The sequence below is a fragment of the Candoia aspera genome, chromosome 2, assembly GCF_035149785.1.
Source record: "Candoia aspera isolate rCanAsp1 chromosome 2, rCanAsp1.hap2, whole genome shotgun sequence".
Lineage (NCBI taxonomy): Eukaryota > Metazoa > Chordata > Lepidosauria > Squamata > Boidae > Candoia > Candoia aspera.
In genome coordinates, this window is record NC_086154.1 from 25,440,229 (window position 1) to 25,459,490 (window position 19,262).

The 19,262-nt window shown below is 39.9% G+C and overlaps 1 protein-coding gene across 1 annotated transcript in view; it reads right to left on the bottom strand.

The window, feature by feature from the left end:
* Positions 1-467: 467 nt before the first annotated feature.
* Positions 468-19,262, bottom strand: part of ADAMTS9 (ADAM metallopeptidase with thrombospondin type 1 motif 9) — a 154,709-nt gene continuing 135,914 nt past the window's right edge. Inside the window, exons 31-40 of the mRNA XM_063291534.1 lie at positions 18,316-18,486; positions 15,913-16,107; positions 12,324-12,456; positions 10,856-10,950; positions 10,358-10,452; positions 10,128-10,261; positions 9,050-9,141; positions 7,161-7,265; positions 4,583-4,677; positions 468-2,152 (exon numbers count right to left, since the gene is read on the bottom strand). Coding sequence (XP_063147604.1) covers positions 4,588-4,677; positions 7,161-7,265; positions 9,050-9,141; positions 10,128-10,261; positions 10,358-10,452; positions 10,856-10,950; positions 12,324-12,456; positions 15,913-16,107; positions 18,316-18,486 — 1,110 coding nt within the window. The 3' untranslated portion in view covers positions 468-2,152; positions 4,583-4,587. The remainder of the gene's footprint in view (positions 2,153-4,582; positions 4,678-7,160; positions 7,266-9,049; positions 9,142-10,127; positions 10,262-10,357; positions 10,453-10,855; positions 10,951-12,323; positions 12,457-15,912; positions 16,108-18,315; positions 18,487-19,262) is intronic.

Genomic DNA, 19,262 nt, shown 5'->3' on the forward strand with positions numbered 1-19,262 from the left:
CGGGCTTCCATAATTGCTGAATTCCTTCACTGTTGGCCAGGTTGACTCATAGAGAGGGCAATCAGAGATCAGCAGGATCTGGAAGGGACACATTGCCCACCCCTGCCTTAAACCAATAGCTTTCCAACTTCCTTCATCCCTTATCGTTTCACTGTGCTTGCTTTGGAAACTGCAGATTCGAGGATGTATGCCAAGTTTCGCTGAGACTATTCACACAGAATATGTAGCCAGACAACTAGAAAATCTCACTATGTCCCATAGAATATGAAATTACGACTTTCAACGTTTCTCAACCAGGGCAATGCACATCAAGCAGAAGTTCTCTAGATGGGATGTGCTCCCCACATCAGAAAAAAGGTCATGAGAGAAAGAGGGGACAGCAAAAAGGGAGGTTAGAACTATCAGTCTCTAGATGAGGTGCTGAGAGGCAAAGAGAACTGAGCATCTTGGCAAAAGCCTTCAAGAGCCAAAATAAAACAACATTTTGTACTAGCTATGTCTCTGTCTCTCTCATTATTTGTCTGCATTTTTTTTGCTTAGGCTTAAGACTGCTCTTACAATGGCAAATGCTCTAGTTAATTCTCCATCATTATTTTACTAAAACGTTATTTTACTAAAACAGTATTGTCCACAATATTACAGGTAGTCCTCATTTAATGACCATTCATTTAGTGATAGTTCAGACTTACAACAGTGCTGAAAAAACTGTCTTACAATCGGTGCTCACATTTACGACCATCACAGTGTCCCTGTGGTCATGTGATCATGATTTGGTCGTTTGGCAACCAGGTCGCATTTATGACCATTGCAGCATCCTGTGATCACGTGATCGCCATTTTTGACTTTCCCGGCTGGCTTCTGGCAAGTAAAATCAATGGGAAACTGTGTGATTCGCTTAACAACCATGGTGATTCACTTAATGACCACTGCAAAAAAGGCTGTAAAATTGGGTCAGATTCGCTTAATGACTGCTTTGCTTAGCAACTGAAATTCCGGTCTCAGTTGTAATCATTAAGTGAGGACTACCTGTATTGTAATTAACGACTTATTATAACTGATAAATATGTACAAAGGTATTCCATCTGCTTATTTATGTATTTCTTGGAAAACATAGACTTTTCATTACTATCTTAGTGGTACCTTTAATAGACTAATTGGTGGGATTCAAGAGACAGGAAGTTGAAGACCACTGATCCAGATTGATAGTGACTGCATGATAGCACACACAAATCCTTTCACTGCAAATCATTTCTCTGAAGAAAGAACCATTCATAAATTTCTGAAGAATATTAGGCCTTTGTCTAATATAGGTAAAAGCTTTCTCTGCCTTAAACTAAATATTTGAACCAATTCTCATTTTACACAAATTTAGTTACTGATTCTCCATCGCCACATGGCATGGCAAAGAATTTAGCTTCTAAAGCCTACAGGTTATTAATAAATATTATCATATTAGCACCAAACCAGTGACTTTTATAGCACTAGTCAATGGAAGTTATATGCTATTAAAAATATGTAAGACACAGTTACTGATAAAGCCAAGATATTATCATGTGTTCACCAAATCCCTGCAAAGTACTGATTGTTAAATAAATTTAATAACAATAATTATTTTCCTCATAAGGAATAGTTGATTTTAAAATGCCAAAAATACCTTAATGAAAACCAGTTAGCACCTTACAAAGATCAGTGCAGCCTGTAACAAGAAGAGAAATTACTGAATGAAGGTAAACAACTGGATACAGTGACAATAAACATATCACTTTTGTCAAAATGCTACATATGATGTAGAATATGTAAAAATGCAGTGGTGTGACTGCAAGGCTTAATTTTTTTTTAAAAAAGAACACAGGATAAGCAGCTTTAATATAAAATCTTACATACAAAAATATTAAATCAAAATAAATAATTCCGGACATAAATATAATACATTAAGAACATCAAGAATATACTGTACACACACATACAAGCATACACACAGATACACTCATACTTTTTAAAAAGGCACATCACATGCATTTCTCTCTTTCTCTCTCTCTCTCTCACACACACACACACACAAACACAAACATAGAAATACAAAAATGGAAGGCAGAGGTATTGCTTAATTGTCCTTCATCCATCTTGCTTAAGCTCCCGGCATTAAGAAATCCTGGAAATTAAAAACAAGATAAAAAGATCTCATTTCTACTGTCAAGACAACTGAAGGGTCTGTGTGTGTGTGTCTGTGTGTAGCTGATCTTTTCATGGGGGCAGCCTGTTATGCGCAGAAGCACTCTCTCTCTATGTACAGTTCAACAAAACTTTTTTTTTTATCAGTGCAATAGCAGCTTCCAGAACTAGGTCCTTGTGCCACTAAATTACCTTTATGTCATTCCGCTTAGGTTTTGTATGCAGATAATTGAATTATGCATAGATTCAACACATGCAGACTCAGCAACTATTCCTCAATCTTTTTGGAACCACCAAGATTGTGAGAATCACTTCCTAAAGGGTAAAGTGTCCTAGCCATGGCTGACATATACAAAATGGCCTTAAAAGAAAACTGGTAGACCTTTCTTTAAAACAAACAAACAAAAAAACAAACCACTATTCCTGTATGGAACTGATTAGCTGCCTTGAGTACAGAACAGAAAGGGAATGAATGAATGAATGAATGAATGAATGAATGAATGAATGAATGAATGAATAAATGAATGAATGAATGAATGAAAGAATGACTGAGTGGCAATTCAGAAATACTGGTCTGGGGTGGATTTGAGTGGATGTGGCTACTCAGAAACTGGTTTTTACCACATATTATAGTAGTAAACAATATTGTTGTGATGATACCTGAATATTGAAGAAAAAGAAAACAATAAGAATTAAAACCTAGCTCAACTGACAAACTATTAAGAATGTCTCTGATTGCTTGGCCAAGGGAAAAGAGAGGACATTGCTTTCCTTACACTGCTTGATGGAGTTCCAAACCCTGGGGGCAGCTAGTGTGAAATTGGTCAGTCTGAGGATAGCAGTATTGCACTGTCACAATGCAAGCCCTACCCCTTTTATACGTGAAGGAGGAGAATTTGTGTCATGACCCGGCTTTCGTCATTTTGATGGAAGGAGCTGTGGATGCAGTCACTGAGAAAGGTTCTACAACATGTGCCTCTAATGGCGACTGAGACAAAGGCCTCTTCTGAAGGTCTTAGTAAAAGTCCAGATGGCTCGTATGGGACAAGAAAAGTCATACTCAGTAAGCCCATGAAATGAGTCCCATATGAGTCCCAAAAGGGGTTTTGGAGTATCTATGTTCCAAGAATCTTTACTTTGCATGCAGAAGGTCCAAGGTTTAGTTCTGGCCTCTTGAGTTAGGGAAAAGAAAGTCTCCACTCTGGAAACCTGGGAGCTGCTGCCAGTCAGTCAAACAATACTGACCTTGGTTCAATGCAGCTTCCTATGTTCTTATTCTAAAACACAGCACAGGTAGTCCTCGCTTAGCAACCACAATTGGGACCAGCAACTTGGCCACTAAGCAGAAAATCACACCATGATGGGTTTATGATCTCAGTTCCCCTTCAGTCTTTAAGTGAAGCGTCACAGATGCTAAGTGAAACATCACATGACTGTGACTTACAATTTTACTTCTGCTTCCTCTATTAACTTTGCTTGTTGCAAGCTGGTTGCGAAGCACGCGAATGGCGATCATGTGACTGTGAGATGCTGTGACAGTTGTAGATGCGAGGATTGGTTGCAAAGTTATTTTTTTAGCACTGTTGTAACTTCGATTGGTTGCTGCATGAGGCAGTTGGTAAGCAAGGACTTCCTGTACCCTCTTCCGAACAAATCACACAAAGCTGACAAACTTAGGGGTAAGGCGGAAGTGTCTGATTTTTTTGAATGCATTGTTACATTTGTTGTATGTGTTTTTGTCAACGGAATATAAATAACGAGGTACATATGCAAGAGAAATAGGCATATGTGGGCACATTTTGCAGGTAAATTAAATTCATAACCTACCGTCCAGCTTTGTCCTCTCTCTAGAAATACTCCTGGGGATGCCCACACTAGCTATACTACTGCATGTCATGCAGTGGGAATTGCTGTAATTAAAGCTAAAGAAAGGACCCCTTTATGATAAAGAGCATAGTGCAAAGCTGCGGTTAGCTTTCTTTTCAGCACAGAAACTATCAGGATGCAGTGTTGTGAAGTCACTAGTTTGTTTCTTTCCAACTTTCCAACAACAGTTCAGAGGAAACTTAATTTTCTCTCTACAGTGTAGCAATACTGATGGTTGCTGATCCACTGGGCTAAGACTGTAGGGCTAAATCCAAGTGTGTAACTGTGCCAGAAGCGATGTCATGATACCCAAATGCACGGATGTATTTGATGACTCAAAGTACCATAATTTTGAGGTTGAGAGATTGCACAGCAAAGCTTGCCTGGTGGAATTACTGTTCAGTAAAATGAATGGAACTTGACTGCAAATAAATATAGACCTGGTTGATTAAATAAATAAACATTAGTGACTGGATACACACTTAACTCCACTGGTATTTGAATTATTTGTTTAATACAAAAAGATACACTAATTACAACTTACCATTGCTATAACACTTGAACATCAAGGCCAGTTCCAGATGATGGGGTACATTTTCCACAGTAACCACCACATTTTCCTATTACTTTGGTACCATCCTATAGGTAAAATGAGAAAAAAAATACATCAGAGAGGAGTAAATGCAATCCCTCATAACCCAAATCTATCTGAGCAATTTATGGAATGAAAATGTAGTTATAATCCTAACCCCAACTACATTAGGCAAATGGAACATATTTCTGAGTGAAAATGCAGAGGATTATAAATGGAAAATATGTTTTGGGTAAAAGAACGTTCAAGGAAATGAACTGATACTAAAATAAAAATCTATCATAAAACAAAGAGGTCCCCACCTAAATATTGTGAACTTAAAACAAAATTACACACATTCAGTTTTTGTCCTGCTTTATTTCAGCCTTAAGTGCCTTTGGATTTTTTAAAATTCGAATTTGCCTCAGAAAGAGGGAAAAAATATAAAAGTTTAAACAAACAGTAATGTAAGGCTTTCCAGTCTCACTTGTTGGTGGTGAGATGTAGTCTACAAAACTTCTGTGTTTGATACTCTTGATCTCTGATACTGATCCCATCTTCTTGTTCACTTATTCTCCTGACACTTAAGCTTCAAGAACGGTGCCTGACAGCAGGTGCAGGGGAAGTAAAGTGGCCTATATTGATTGCCTTGAGCCTTTGCTTTCAGTTCGTCTTTTGGGACCCCTTCTAGGTGTTCCTGCTGAACATTGATTTCTTTCAGCTGCTTTAGATTAACTAGTGAAAGTTCCCCCTTTGCACTGTCCCCTTTGAGACAAAGACGATGCCTTTTATTTTCCACTTGTCTTGGCTCCCTTCACTTGCAAGTGGCTCAAGTATGCCAACTGTTCCTTGGCTGGAATTGTCCTGCCTACTCCTGCAGCAAATCATTGATCATTGCAAGATTGAAATTTGCACAGATTCTCCAACTGCGGGTTGTGGCCCTGGGGGAGGGGGGATGTCACGAGGAGATCTGAAGGGGATTGCACTTGTTCTTGTTCTGCCTGAATACCTTTGCTGAGCTGCTGGACTGAGCCATGCATAGGATGCTAGCACTGGGGCTCTCCTTCTACAGCCTCAGCAGTGGTCACCACAACTCCTGAAACATTGCTCTTGTCTAATCTTACTTTCCCCCTTCCAAGGGTGGCTGTTCCTGGGCTTCTTCCGTGTGTGTGTGTGTGTGTGTCCTAACTCCAAGGCTATGTGCCCATTCCAGACAGCATCCTATTTCTTACAGGAGAACAATGCTGCATGACTAGGCTGTTACAGAAGCCTTTGCTGCAAGTACAAAGGCCACTGAACAAGTATCAGGAGCATGCCTATTTGATCTTTTTCACCCTGGTGGTCATGACAGGTTTTATAGGTTGGTTGTTTACTGATTATTAGGGATTTTTTGCTAGTGGTTAAGGTGCTGGGCTAGAATCCAGGAGACTGGGAGTTCTAGTCCCGCCTGAGGCATGAAAGCTGGCTGGGTGACCTTGGGCCAGTCACTCCTTCTCAGCCCAACTCACCTCACAGGGTTGTTGTTGTGGGGAAAAGAGGAGGAGGAAGGAGTATTAGGTGTGTTCCCTTCCTTGAGTTATTTATAAAAATAATAAAGGTGGGGTAGAAAATAAATAAAATAAAATAAAAAATAGTTCTACAGTGTTTCTACCTATGTATCATTAGCTGCCCAGAATTGCTATGATGAGATGGACAGCCGTAGAAATCAAAATAAATACATTCATTCTGACAGCAATCTGGCTTTGGGTGCACAAGCTGGCTTCTCCAGGCACCCTATTTATGGGGAGGGGTACATTAATTCATTATTTTAGGGGTCATGGCACCCCAGTGTTTGAGAAACTCTGCTCTAGGTGATTCCTTTTCCATGATTCTGCTCCCTGAGATCTCTATGGAATCTAGGAGATAGCACAGAAATTGGATTCTTGAAAATACTGGATCCAATTTGCACATGATTTGAGAGCAAGTTTGCTACCTGGACCCTTCCTGGCTTAATTGCTGCATAGCTTTGGGTTTATGCTTATTTATTGTTATTGTATGCTATATGCAGGAAATTACTATACAGCTATTACACATACATATAACTCATGCAAAATGGAGCAGCCCTTGCACATTGTATCTCTGGATTCATGGAAGATGAGGGCGCTCGGGCCCTACTGACCCTGGGAAAGGATTCGTCCTTTTCCTTTGCTTATGTTCAACAGCATTGCTAGAACAAGCACTGAACTGCCTACTGTGGAGGACTCAGACAACTAATTAAAGAAGTGTGTGCAATCACAAAGCTCAGTCTTTTTACCTTCACGGTTAAGCAGATCCACTAATTAATTGCAATAATACAGATCAAGTTGAATTTACTCCAATCTATGGCTTTAAATCCACCAATTACAAAGCCTCCTTTACAATTCTTGTGTTTTATTTTTGACTTCAAGAGGCTACTCTTACACACACGCACACACACACACACACACAAACACAAACACACACTTAATTATTTACAAGAAGGAGCAGCAAGTTAACATATGCAGCACTTTAATTCAAAGTAAGTTTTCCTTACAGGAGATTTTGTAATTTCCGAAACAGCGTAATTCCCTTGTGAAAGCCACTTTGAGGTCTGTGTTACTGACAGGCCAGTTCCAGAGAGGTTGATGCTGAAACGACCCTTTCAAAAAACAAGAAAGGACATGCATGAGATCGTACTTGCTTTCTGAAAGGATTGCTAAATAACAAAAACGCATGCTCTTTTAAAAACAAAGATGAAGGAAAAAGAAAGAAAACCTATTTGCAAACAATGTCGTTTTCTAGTGCTTCAGGTCCCCTGGGTAACAACAGACCACAGAGTCATTATTCTAACAAGATCTCCCTGGCACTGTTTCCAATTGTTCCAGGCCCTCACAGCGATTAGCACATAACTGGACAAATCACAGCAGGAGTCAGATTAAGTATTTATTCTCATTTGCAGCATTCTGTGAACAAGACTGCTTTGCTGTAGCCTGCCAGCTGAGGGCATTCTTGTCCTTCAAGTGATCATCTCTGGTGCTCTTTAACACTTCTGTTGACTCTGAGAGAGAGATGAATAGCAATTTCCTACATTTGAACAGCTATATCTTCTCCCTTCTTTATCTAGATAGGACATTTGCTTTGTTGACTTGTCAGGATTTTCTGTGGCCAAGCTAAGGTTCCTTTAGCATTTGTATGTCAGAACATATTCTGAGTTCAGTTTTATGACTTAAAATGCATGTCGTTCACTTGATCAACTGAAACTTGAAGAGACATCTCTTCATTTTCCCCACTTAATCTGCATGGAGCAAATTTTTATTTTGCTGCATGAAGCACTATTGGCTAAAACAGAACTCTATATATTTTATTTTACTGTAATTTTATGCAGTACACCTAAACTTTATATATCACCTTGAAGACACAAACATATTGCATCTCAAGAATAACTTGAGAGTTATTAAGAGAATTCCATCTGGCGGGGTCCAGGAGGCGGGCCTTCTCTGCAGTAGCACCCGCCCACTGGAACATCCTGCCCCCGGAGGTGAGATTAGCCCCATCGCTCCTGGCCTTCCGGGGGAAGTTGAAGACCTGGCTCTGCCACTGGGCTTGGGGCAGGGAGGAGAATAGTCATAGTCATACCTGGCTAGTACCTTGAAATGCCCCCCCTATACAATGACTGAATGAGACCATAGCCATCTGGATTTTATTATATTTGGTAGTTCTGCGAACTTGTTTTATAGTGTGTTTTATATTGAAATTTTATTGTGTATTTATTGTTTTATATTGTAAGCCGCCCAGAGTTCCTCCACTCAGAGGAGATGGGCGGTGACAAATTGGACAAACACACACATAAATAAATAAACTTGCTCTCATATGAAACCCTTCAGCTCCTCAGACCTTCAACAGGGCCCATTATCCTCCCCAATTCATGGTGAGCACCGGGGTTTTGCCTTAATCTGCTGTCATGCCCCATGTTAGGGATTCTTCACTTACAGAGAAATTCCTAGCACCAACTTTATATTGTTTTCAAAAACAAGCAAATACTGTTTTGTTTGCCTAGCTTTTTAAGTTATTGTTATGTGTTTTAATTTGATGAGTCTACATTTATGCAATTTTAAGAATTAGTTCTCATTTATGTTACGAGCTTCTTTAAGAATTCTCTTGGATTAAACAGTGCAGTACAAAGACTTTACTTGCAAAGAAAAGTGGCTTAAATGGTTATAAATAACAAAAATGCAGTAATATATTAAATACAAGAAAATATTTAAAGAACATCTGATCACCACAATATTTTTTTAAAAGAAAATGTACATAAGGGAGATGTTAGACAAGGAAGGACAGAATATGACAGTGGCTGGAGCATGATTGATTTGATCAGGAATAATTTACAAAATGCTGGAATGTAACTAGTTGTCCAAATCCAGAGAAATATTAATGCTGGGATACCTGTGGGCACTTGGCTGCACTGTAGCAATCCCCAGCAGTGGCAAAAGGAACAGGTCGTCCATCAAGTGTCTGTGCAAACTGTAAATCGGTAGCTGTGAAAAAGTATTTGGCAACAACCAGAGAGACAAAGGGGAATGGAATGGTAGGAAAAGGGGGAAAAAAAACAATGTATAATTTGGCCCTTATATAAAATAATACACTTACCTTTATACATTACTTTTGTGACTCATCAGCAATCCTCCCTGATTTTTCATGTAGATAATTAAATGAGAAACTTGGCACAGTGTTTAAACATGCATAGTGTGATATTAAAACAGGAATAATTCTGTGAAAACCATTCAACACTAGAGGCATTCTAAATAGGCAAAGGGCACTAACCCTTTAACAATGCACTACAATGTCTCTTTTCTGTTTTATAACCTGTCTAAAATAGTAGGATTGTCCTGGAGCAGCAGGTTTCCCCTTCAATTTGTTTTAAACATAGACCTAAATGGGGGATTGGATGTAGTCCTATAGACTGTAAAGAACTGCAGCCTACACTATTTGACCTATTTCATACCCCTCTTCAGGAGCTATCATTAGGAACTGCTGCTAGCCCAAGACAACGTCCAGCTACAATACAAAAGTCAGCTCCAAAATTGTTGCTAAATTGTGAGATCTGATTACTCTTGTATATCCTTTCTGCTTTCTGATAGGACTTCAGTCCGAAGGAAACTCTGGTGAGACCACTGTCCCAATACTGGGAGAATCTAATTTCCCAATGGAGAAATGGAATCCTATAAAGTAGAATTTGCACTACAACGTGTATACACTTAGGATTATAATTTTGCATCTGAGTTTAGCTGAAGTAGGACAGGGGAACAAACATTCATAGAGAACTAAGTTTAACATGCAACAGGCTGAAAGATTTTCTTTTTAAACACTGAAAGAGAGGATACGGTAATATAAAAGTTAAACTCAGGAAATGCAAGCTGGCCTCTTTTAAAATAGTAATTGCAACAATTCCAACAAAGAAAAACAAAAGAAGGAAGTAAAAAGCAGCATTCTTTTTAGTAATAAAAACATTGCTGTTACTTACTTATTATTTGCATAGCATTCAGGTCCAGCCTTACTTTGCTGAAGGCAGAAAACCCAGCTGCTGTGTAATCTTTCCTACACTGGCAATTCTCTCTTCGGCTTCCATTATATGGGCATTCAGTCGGATTATGTAACCTGGATCAAAAGAAAGCCCCTTTTCTACTTACTACAAGAAAAATTATATAAGGCAACAAGACAATAAAAAATTACAGAATGGCTGCCTGTTCTTACCTATAGCTGTAGACTTCTGAGAAATTCTCTGCATCACCATTTACCAGAGTCATGTATTCTTTAGGGCTGTCCGAGTCCATGCCAGCACAATATATCTGGGGGCGAAGGAGCCATAATTTTATCAAACACCTGGTAACACTGATGATGAGCACAAAGTGCAGAAATCAGAAGAGTGCAGAATTATGATTTCCTGAAAAATTGCACAATGCAAATGTAACTGAATCTCAAAGGATCAGCCACTCATTTTCCTTTCACATCATTCTGACAAGCTTTTCCCTCTAGAAATAAGAGCTGAAATAGGAAGTTTCCTTGGTAATGATACTGTGGAATGCCCTGCTTCTAATTCATTGAAAGGAAATGCCTATACTTTCATCAAGAAAGCAGAAATATATAACAAGCAGAAGGATCTATACTCATCTGAACCTAAGGTTTCTTCCTGCTCTATAAACTGCATTCCCCCCCCAAAAAAGAAAGACACAGGAGGTGTTTGAATCATACCTTTAAAAGTCTTCCTTTAACTTTCAGAAAATATTCACCATCCTCAGTAACGACTTTGAGCCTTTTTACTTCTTTGCAGCTTGTTGGTAATTCACCTAAAATAAAGAAAAGAAAGATGAGGTTCTAATCAGCAAAAAACGTAACACGTTTTAAAATGAAACGGTCAAAATACTGCAGTGTGAATTCCTAACAGCTGATCAATGGAATATTACTGTGAATATTTTAAAATACATGAAATACCTTAAGTTACTTAACTGAAGAGAAAGTCATTAGAAGTGTATGAAAGAGGGACCCCACTCCCGCAACACCTACCGAAACGTTGTGAAATTTGTAAGAGGTAAGGTTTTCTTTTGGGATGATTCAGCACCGGACCTCCATGACAACGCAACCTATGGCAATTTGCTCACATATCCATCTAAGGGGTATTATCACAGGTTGCTCTTGATTTTGATACCAACCTTGGTCTTCTTTGTGCAAAACAAAGGGGTCTATCATCTTATAAGGATTATGAAGAGAAAACAGGCAAAGGTAGGCTGGAAAAGATTAATCACTTCTGACAGTCTTCTTGGACTATTACATTTGAAGGTTATTATTGTTGCCGTTCATTTGTTGGAAGGAAACCAGGCTTTTAAAAATGTCATTTTTGTTGCAGTGGAGGATCTCACAGGATCTCCTCCCCTCCACCTCCAGCACCTAGGTGCTAGGAAATTTTATTAAAGTCCTACATTCCTATACCCCACTTTTCTTTGTGCGTTGAAGACTGCACATACGATGGCCTCTCAAGGACTGAGCCCCAGGCCTCCTTAGGGGCTGTATCATGCATCGTCATGGACTCCAAGCACAGTAACATTCCCTGCTGTTTCTGCTGCTGCCTTCCTGGCTCGGAAGGTGCTGCAGGGCATCTTTACAACATACCACTGAAGTAATGCCAAAGCTTGAGGTCCCTTGGGGCTTTTTCAAACCAGAATTCCCAAATTCTTGAGAGAGATTCTGTGAGTGTGGAAGGGGACTGTTCTTTTAAAGTCCTCTAAAGCTCCCTTTCTCTACCTCTTGACCCTGGAGGAGCCCTTGAAATATTTTCCAGGCCTCAAGGAACCCCTGCACATTCAGGCTCAGATATAGGCCAGAAGCTACAAAATTATTATATTTGTTTCATGCGTAGGCCTGAATATATACGCATTCACTGTACTCTTAAACTAAACATAAAGAATGCAACTTGCCTCTTTAATGTGAAGTTGCCCGAATTTGAAATAATTTTTTAAATAAATTGAGATTTCCCAGGGAACCCCGAGTGACCCCTCACGGGACCCTGGCCGAGAAACCCTGATCGAAAGTGACCTCTAACATTAATCTAACTGTGGAGGGAAAAGGTGTAGACTGTGACATAAAAGCCAGTGGAACTAGATCCGTTACAATGCTAGCACAGGATTAAAAAGTTAAAATAAAGCTCATTTCCAGAGACCCTTACACTCGTGAATGTTGTGGCATGTCCTCCTTTCGTCAGGTTTTAAATCATCAAGGCACAAGGTACTTGCTTGGTCACTGTTCGTGAGACACTGAACTGACCGACGCATCACCCCAATTCCGCAACTCACCGAACACTGAAAAAGAAGGAAACCAAATTCAGGATCTTTCCTGACACTTACAACTTTCTAGTGAGCTGTGGGGAGAAAGAAAGAGAGGATGAAAACTCCGCTTGCTAATAAAACCCAAGCTTAATTAAAAGACAGGGCAAAAAGGGTAAATGGTTGCATATCTTTACCCTCTTTGCTCTTCTGAACTTTGCAAATGCTCTTTGTGGCCCATTTGGTACAACTGCGTGAAGATTAAGATGCTCTTTAGAAACACAAGGATGTTAGGAGCTACGCATAGCGAGAACTGCAAGCCTGTTGAGGCTTAAACAGCAGAACAATTTCTAAAAGCAAAGCGGGGAGGAGACTTTTTCACACAGTAGGCGATTGTTACCCTGTGCTATAAACAGCAATTTGCCATATAACTAACTCTTTCTCTGTGCGTGCGCACACACATACAGATTTACTTGCTGGCAGGCACATTATCACAGCTATTTATGACTGGGTATAGCAATATACCATCTGAAAGAAGGACATGCTGAAGGAAAACCAATTGATTGTTCAAAATATCATTGATCTTCCTGCAATAAAACTCCTCGGTAAGGTGCATATCAAAGATGGAACAATTAAGGAGAAGTGGCAGGACAAACTGCAGAATGCACTAGCTGTTTGCAGTCATTGAGAGAAATAATTTTCAGAACAACAAACAAATGCAGATGGAATACAGATACAACTACTGAGCAAACCAGCTTAAATGGAGGCACAAGGTAACACTTCCCAGTTTTAGCTCAAATTAAAGACTATATTGTCTTTTACTTAAGAGCTCCATAGGGGGCTTTCATAGGGCACATCTAAGTCATCTTTGGGTAACTGTGGAAGGGGTACGTGGGTCCCAACAGTGAGTGAGACAAAGATACAAAATGGGTTGGATTGCACATGGCAAGGATAGAATTTTTCTATTCTTTCCCAGGTATTCCGGAGAGAAAAGGTTAGTGTTTTAAAAACCATGCTAAACCTCTTTAAGATCTACACTGCGGCTTTTCTGTTTCCAGCTTCAAAACAGAAGAAATTATGAATCTTCTGAACTTCTGCAACCTAATTTGCTCTAATGAAACTTCCTTGTTCTAAACCCTACTTTTCTACTTAGGCCAATAATAATTACTGAAAAGAAATACAAGCAACACCTCACTACAACTGACTATTCCAGTTGTTTACTATGAAGGACTAATATCTCGTTCAGCAAAAATATACAACAACAACAAGCTTTGTACCATAAAATGTATGAAGCCAAGTGAAAATCCATCTAACAAATATGAAAGTCATTTGAGGAGCTGTCAGAAAAGCTCTTTTCTAAAGTTCAAATAGATTGGATTTTATTTCTGTATCCAAGCAATACAAACAATTGGCCACAGCAAGAGGAGAGCCTTCTGAACTCCAAACAAATGCCAGAGACTTCTCAATTGTGCAGGGATGGTGTTAAAAGGAAAGAAAGATCTGTATGTGACCTTGTAAGTGGAATCTGGGTTTTTCAGTAGCAAAAATTCCCTATCTCCTAGCAACACAGGACCACACAATATGATCACCTTGGTTTGAGCATGCTTTGGTCAACACTTACTTATTTACTTATTTAGTGTTGGCCTGCCTAGCTTTCTTTATTCATTTACTCAACCTCTTAGAGTTTGTATTGCTTTTCCTTATGCATGGAGAAAAACAATGATTGGCTGTGAGACAAAATGTAGGTAAGGAAAAAAGAATCTGTCTGGAGCCAGATCTGGATCTGGAACATATTTTCTATCCTTTGTCTCTACTTCCTACTCATATTAACTGGCTGGCTGTTGTTTTTTTTTCATGAACCAAATGTGCAGTTCTCTAAGCCACCAACATTAATGTAAGCTGAGATCTAATTATTTAAATACCCCTTTGCTATACACATAAAAACTGTAACTTCTGGCCATTCATTGACAGTAGGGGGAATTACATCAGGGTAGGCAACATTTGCAGGGTGAAAAGGTGTACTTGGCAGAGGCCATTTTCCAAAACATAACTGGGGTCAGGAAAATGAGGTGAATGGGACCAAAACAGAAACTAAAATTAAATTCATTAAATACAACACAATTAATCTATTTGTATTTAATGTGTTCTCTTCAGCATGTTAAATGTCCAGTTCAGTAGCAACTCTACATGGAACAGGTGGGTGAGGTCATCCATTGGTAGAGGGTGAAGCATCATTTCTATGCTGGTGATGCTCATTTGTGCATTTCTGCCCTGGGCCACCATCAAGGTTCTTTCTGTGTCTGGAGGCTGGGTGGGCTTTGCTTTAACCCTAGCAAGATCAAATGGCTGTGGACTTTAGGGCCCTCAAAGTCCCCCGTTGACTCTGGTTAGGGTGGCAGACAGAGATGGTGCACAATTTGGAAGTCCTCTTGGGCTCACAGCTCTTGACTGAGGAGAAGGTGGCAGCCATGGCCATGAGGGCCTTTGTACAAATCTATCCTGTGCACAACTTGTGCCCATTCTTGATTTGGGAGGCTTTGCTCATGGCCACTCATGCCTCATTCATCTCCCAGTTGGACTGATGCAATGTGCTGTACATGGGGCAGCCCCTGAAGGACATTCAGTAGCTGCAACTGGTCCACAGTGCAACAGTGCATGTAGTTTGGGGCATAACACAATTCACCCACGTAACAACACTGCTTTGCAAACTGTGCTGGCTCAGAGTAGGCTTTGGGGTGTAATTCAAAGGGCCGTTATTGCCTATAAAGCCCTACACATCGCAGGGCCAGGTTATTTACAGGACTGCCTGCATGCAAGTATTTCTGCTCATCCCACATAATCTGGCAGGTTAGGCATGCTGTGGGTTCCTTCTGTGAAACAATGTCATCTAGCAAGACCCAGGAGACATGCCTTCTCTATTGTGGCACCTGCCCTATGGAATAGTGCTCCCCACAGCCTGTTCGATATCTCCAACCCTGTAAGCCTTTTGTAGGGTCTCAAAGATCTGGGTTTTCCTGTAAACATAAAGGATGTCTTCTGATCTTGGTATGTAAAGTTACTTTAGTTTCTTTTCAGATAGTCTACTAGAAGCCCTGGTCACATTGTACTGTTTATGCATGTTTAATTATTATGTTTTTTTGTTACAGATATTTAAATAACCCTTTTAAAAAGCTTTTATGCCATGTTTTGCTATGTTTTTATGCATTTTTGGCCAGCCAGAGTCACCATGTTGAGAAGGGCAGTCATACACATAACGTAAATAAATAACTAAGTTGGAGGAGTCTTTGGCGAGCTGCATGTGGCTCTTGGCCATAAGTTTGTACAGCCATGGAACAGACAAGAGATAAAGAGAATACTGAGGGTTAATTTATGAAGTAACACAGAGCAATCCATGAAAGAGAGGAAAGAGGGCATCTTCTTTCTTTAAGGTCAGTTGGGTTATGTAGTAAAATAAATCATGAATAACAACAAAACAAAAGTTTAGAAACATACACTTCCCCAATTTCCAACTCTCCACGATGCCAAAACAGGGCACTCGCCTAGATAGCATGACTGCACATTTGGTGGTGGTGTGCCTGGACAGTGAACTGTGCTCTGATAACCATACTCATAATGATCTTTCCCTGTATAAATTTCACTGCAGGAAACCAGCCTTTGCTTGTAGCCTTTACCACATGTCACAGAGCACTGAAAAATACAAAGCAAAACAAAAATATACTTTAAAAAAATCAGTCAAAGTAAACATTTGAGCAAGTAGAAAATGAGCTACCCAGTGGTCTATGAAGTTTCATGAGTCAAATGTGCATTGCCACTATTCCCAGCTTTCCAGATGTTTTGGCCTAAATTCCATTAATATATTCCTTTGTTGGTCCTGGTGCTTGGTTCCTCAGCTGGCGGGTTCATTGACTTGCTTATCTTCTGGGGAAGGTAAACTTCCTATATGGGCTCATCTTTGGGTAGGGACTGGTTTATCAAGGTATCAACTCAGAAACATGGAACTTGGAAATCAAGTTGGGAGCATGGACATCCCTGGCACTTTTCTGTAATTTTTCTTTGGGGTCACATTCTTCCCAGTAAATGAGGCAACCCACAAGGCATAGTTGAGAATACAGGATGAATATTTTCCTTTGTATTCATCCTGTCTGTCAAACTCTAACAGTGATGGTCATGGTGGAGTTGAAAATTTTGGATGGCTAGGAAGGTTAAGTACTAGAAAACAAAAGAACATAGGATGAATATGAAATGAAAGGAGAATCTGGAGCCTGAAGACGATGGGTTATTTCAAACCTGCCTTTTAATCCTGTCGAGTGCCTGTTTCCAGTGGCTCTGCCAAGTTGGGGTGGGGGATACTGAAGAAAAATCGTCACAGTATCTTTTTCTTTTATGTTTATGAAAAGAGGGCCAACTGTTCTATAAACCCTCCTGTTTGACTTTGTATGATTAGTCATTGCTTCATGGAAACGGGAGGGCACTCTGTATTCCTTTTACTACCTACTTGCTGCAAAGCCCAGATATAATTTGTGGACACCTACTCTTGTGACCTTGTTCAAAGGAACTGATACAGTATCACTTTTTGTCAGTTTTGACTGACTTGTTCTCTCCTAACTGTGCCTCTTGCTTTCTGAGGAAGCCAGGAGCACTTTTTGTAAGGAAGACATGGAAACTCACACTAGAAATGTGACTAAATTTTCTGCAAAGGTATTGTTTTGCTGCTAGGTTTTGGAATATAACTTAAATCAGGGAACTAGGTTTTCCAGCCAAACATAAATTTTGACAGGATCTAGACTTCTGCTTCCTAATTAGGCAGGTGCAAATGCTAATCTGAATCAAAACAGGAAAGCAGGGGAGTATTGCTAGATGACAAGTCAGGATTAACATAAAACTACCATTTATGATCATGTAAATAATCAAAATTTGGCTGTCCCCTTCTTTCACTCAATAACAGACAATGGATGCCCAAGTTCAGCCTTCCCCAACATCCTTCAGGGGTACTGAAACTACAACTCCAAGAATTCTGGATGTAGTCATTCCAACACAAGTGGAAGGCACAAGATTGGGGGACAAGTAAGCCAGCATCTTGCTGTACTTTGCAAACCTGATTCTGATTCTATTTCATTCTATCGGGCTAGAAGTTATTCTTGAAAAAGGAACTTTACAGATGATACTGTATCAAAAGGCTATATGTCAGTTCATCAAAACACAGATTAAAATACCAAATAGATTAGTCACATTCTTATAAGGTTAGATTTCCATCTTCTCTAAACCACTCTTTTCTCTGCATACATTACCAGGGTCACATTTTGAGGGACCTCTCAAATAAAATGTCTTCTGCGAGACCCTACTAGGAGAGCCCAATTTATTACTGCTATCTATTCCACATAGTCAGGCAACCTACTCCACCTATTTCAGATGAATTCTCAGAGAGGACATTTGATGAGGTAGCAAAAGGCTCCAGATACTGGCAGCTGGACCTTCCCGTAAGCAACAGCTTTGACACCTGTCCACAAATGCCAGCTTTTGATGACAGACCTAGCCCTACTTTACTGCAAGTGTTAAGACTCCTGAGCTTTTCTTTCCTTTGATTAAATATCATCATCCTTCAGCTTCATTAGAATGAACAGTGCACACATAGATGCTCCACAGTTACAGAGCCTTTTTCTGCCAAGTCTATTATTTTCTGTATCTCCTCAGATAGAAGAAACTTTCCCTTTTACAAGCTCCCCCCACTTTTGGCAACCCTACAAATCAATCAGTGAAGAACCAATGGATGAGCATTACAAGAAAATTACTAAGCTAACTGGTTTGCCCATTTTACCTTGCCATTCTGTTGTTGTTGATTATAGTTCAAAAACTAAGCCTTGCTGTTTTTCCTTTGCCCAGAGTTACGACACATACCTCTGACCAGTCTCCTGTAATCCAGATGTATTCACATGGGGGCAAGGTGCAGATCTCAACATCAGATGGCCTCTTGCTTGGATCACAATGAAAACTATCAACTTCTTGCATATTCTGGTCCACACAGATCACTTTCCGGTATCTAGACCCCTTGCCACAGGTTTTGCTACACTGTCAAGACAAAAGAATAAAGAGAGTAATTGGTAGACAGAATGTGACACCAGTGTAGTTAGATGACAAAAAAGAGGACTACAAGAAATTTGTTCAGGGATGTACAGTTTGTCTTGGCTTGAGGGCTGCTCCAGACTTTGCATGGCATGTTGAAGGCTGTATTCCAAATACAGGCAGGGTCAGGATCTCTTCTGGGAGGGGGGTGGAGGACTTTTAAGGGGTGAAATGAATGCCCTAAACATTTGCAAGCCTTATGGCACCCATTTTGCCTTTTAAAACTCCCCAAATGCAAAAAAGAGCCAAATGTTTGGCCTTGCCTATTCTACAGAGAGGATTTTTCTAACCACAAAAGGGATGCTGGTGGGCTACAGGTAGCCTCTATGACTCTTATTCTTTTTAGTCATTTTTAAACATCATTTTCAATTATTAAATAAGTGCTAGAGCTGATACAGTAGCTTGATTGAGTCAATACCAACTTCCCTAAGTGAGACCCTTAGAGTAAATCCTAAATTAAAACATGTGCCTCCTCTAAATTAAAACATACCTGTTCCATCACTATTAAGTTGTACATCTCAGCAGGAAGCAACATCTGGCTGACCCTGCTTGGGCTTGAAACTGAGCAGGGTTATGCCTGGTTAGGCTGTGCAGCCCACCAATTAATTCAAGGGCTGGAAGCTAGATAGGGAAGTTAAAAAAAAACCATCCAGGAAGTAGACACTGCCCAACCATACTACCAAGAAAGCGGCATGGCTGTTTCCATATAGGACAAAGGAACT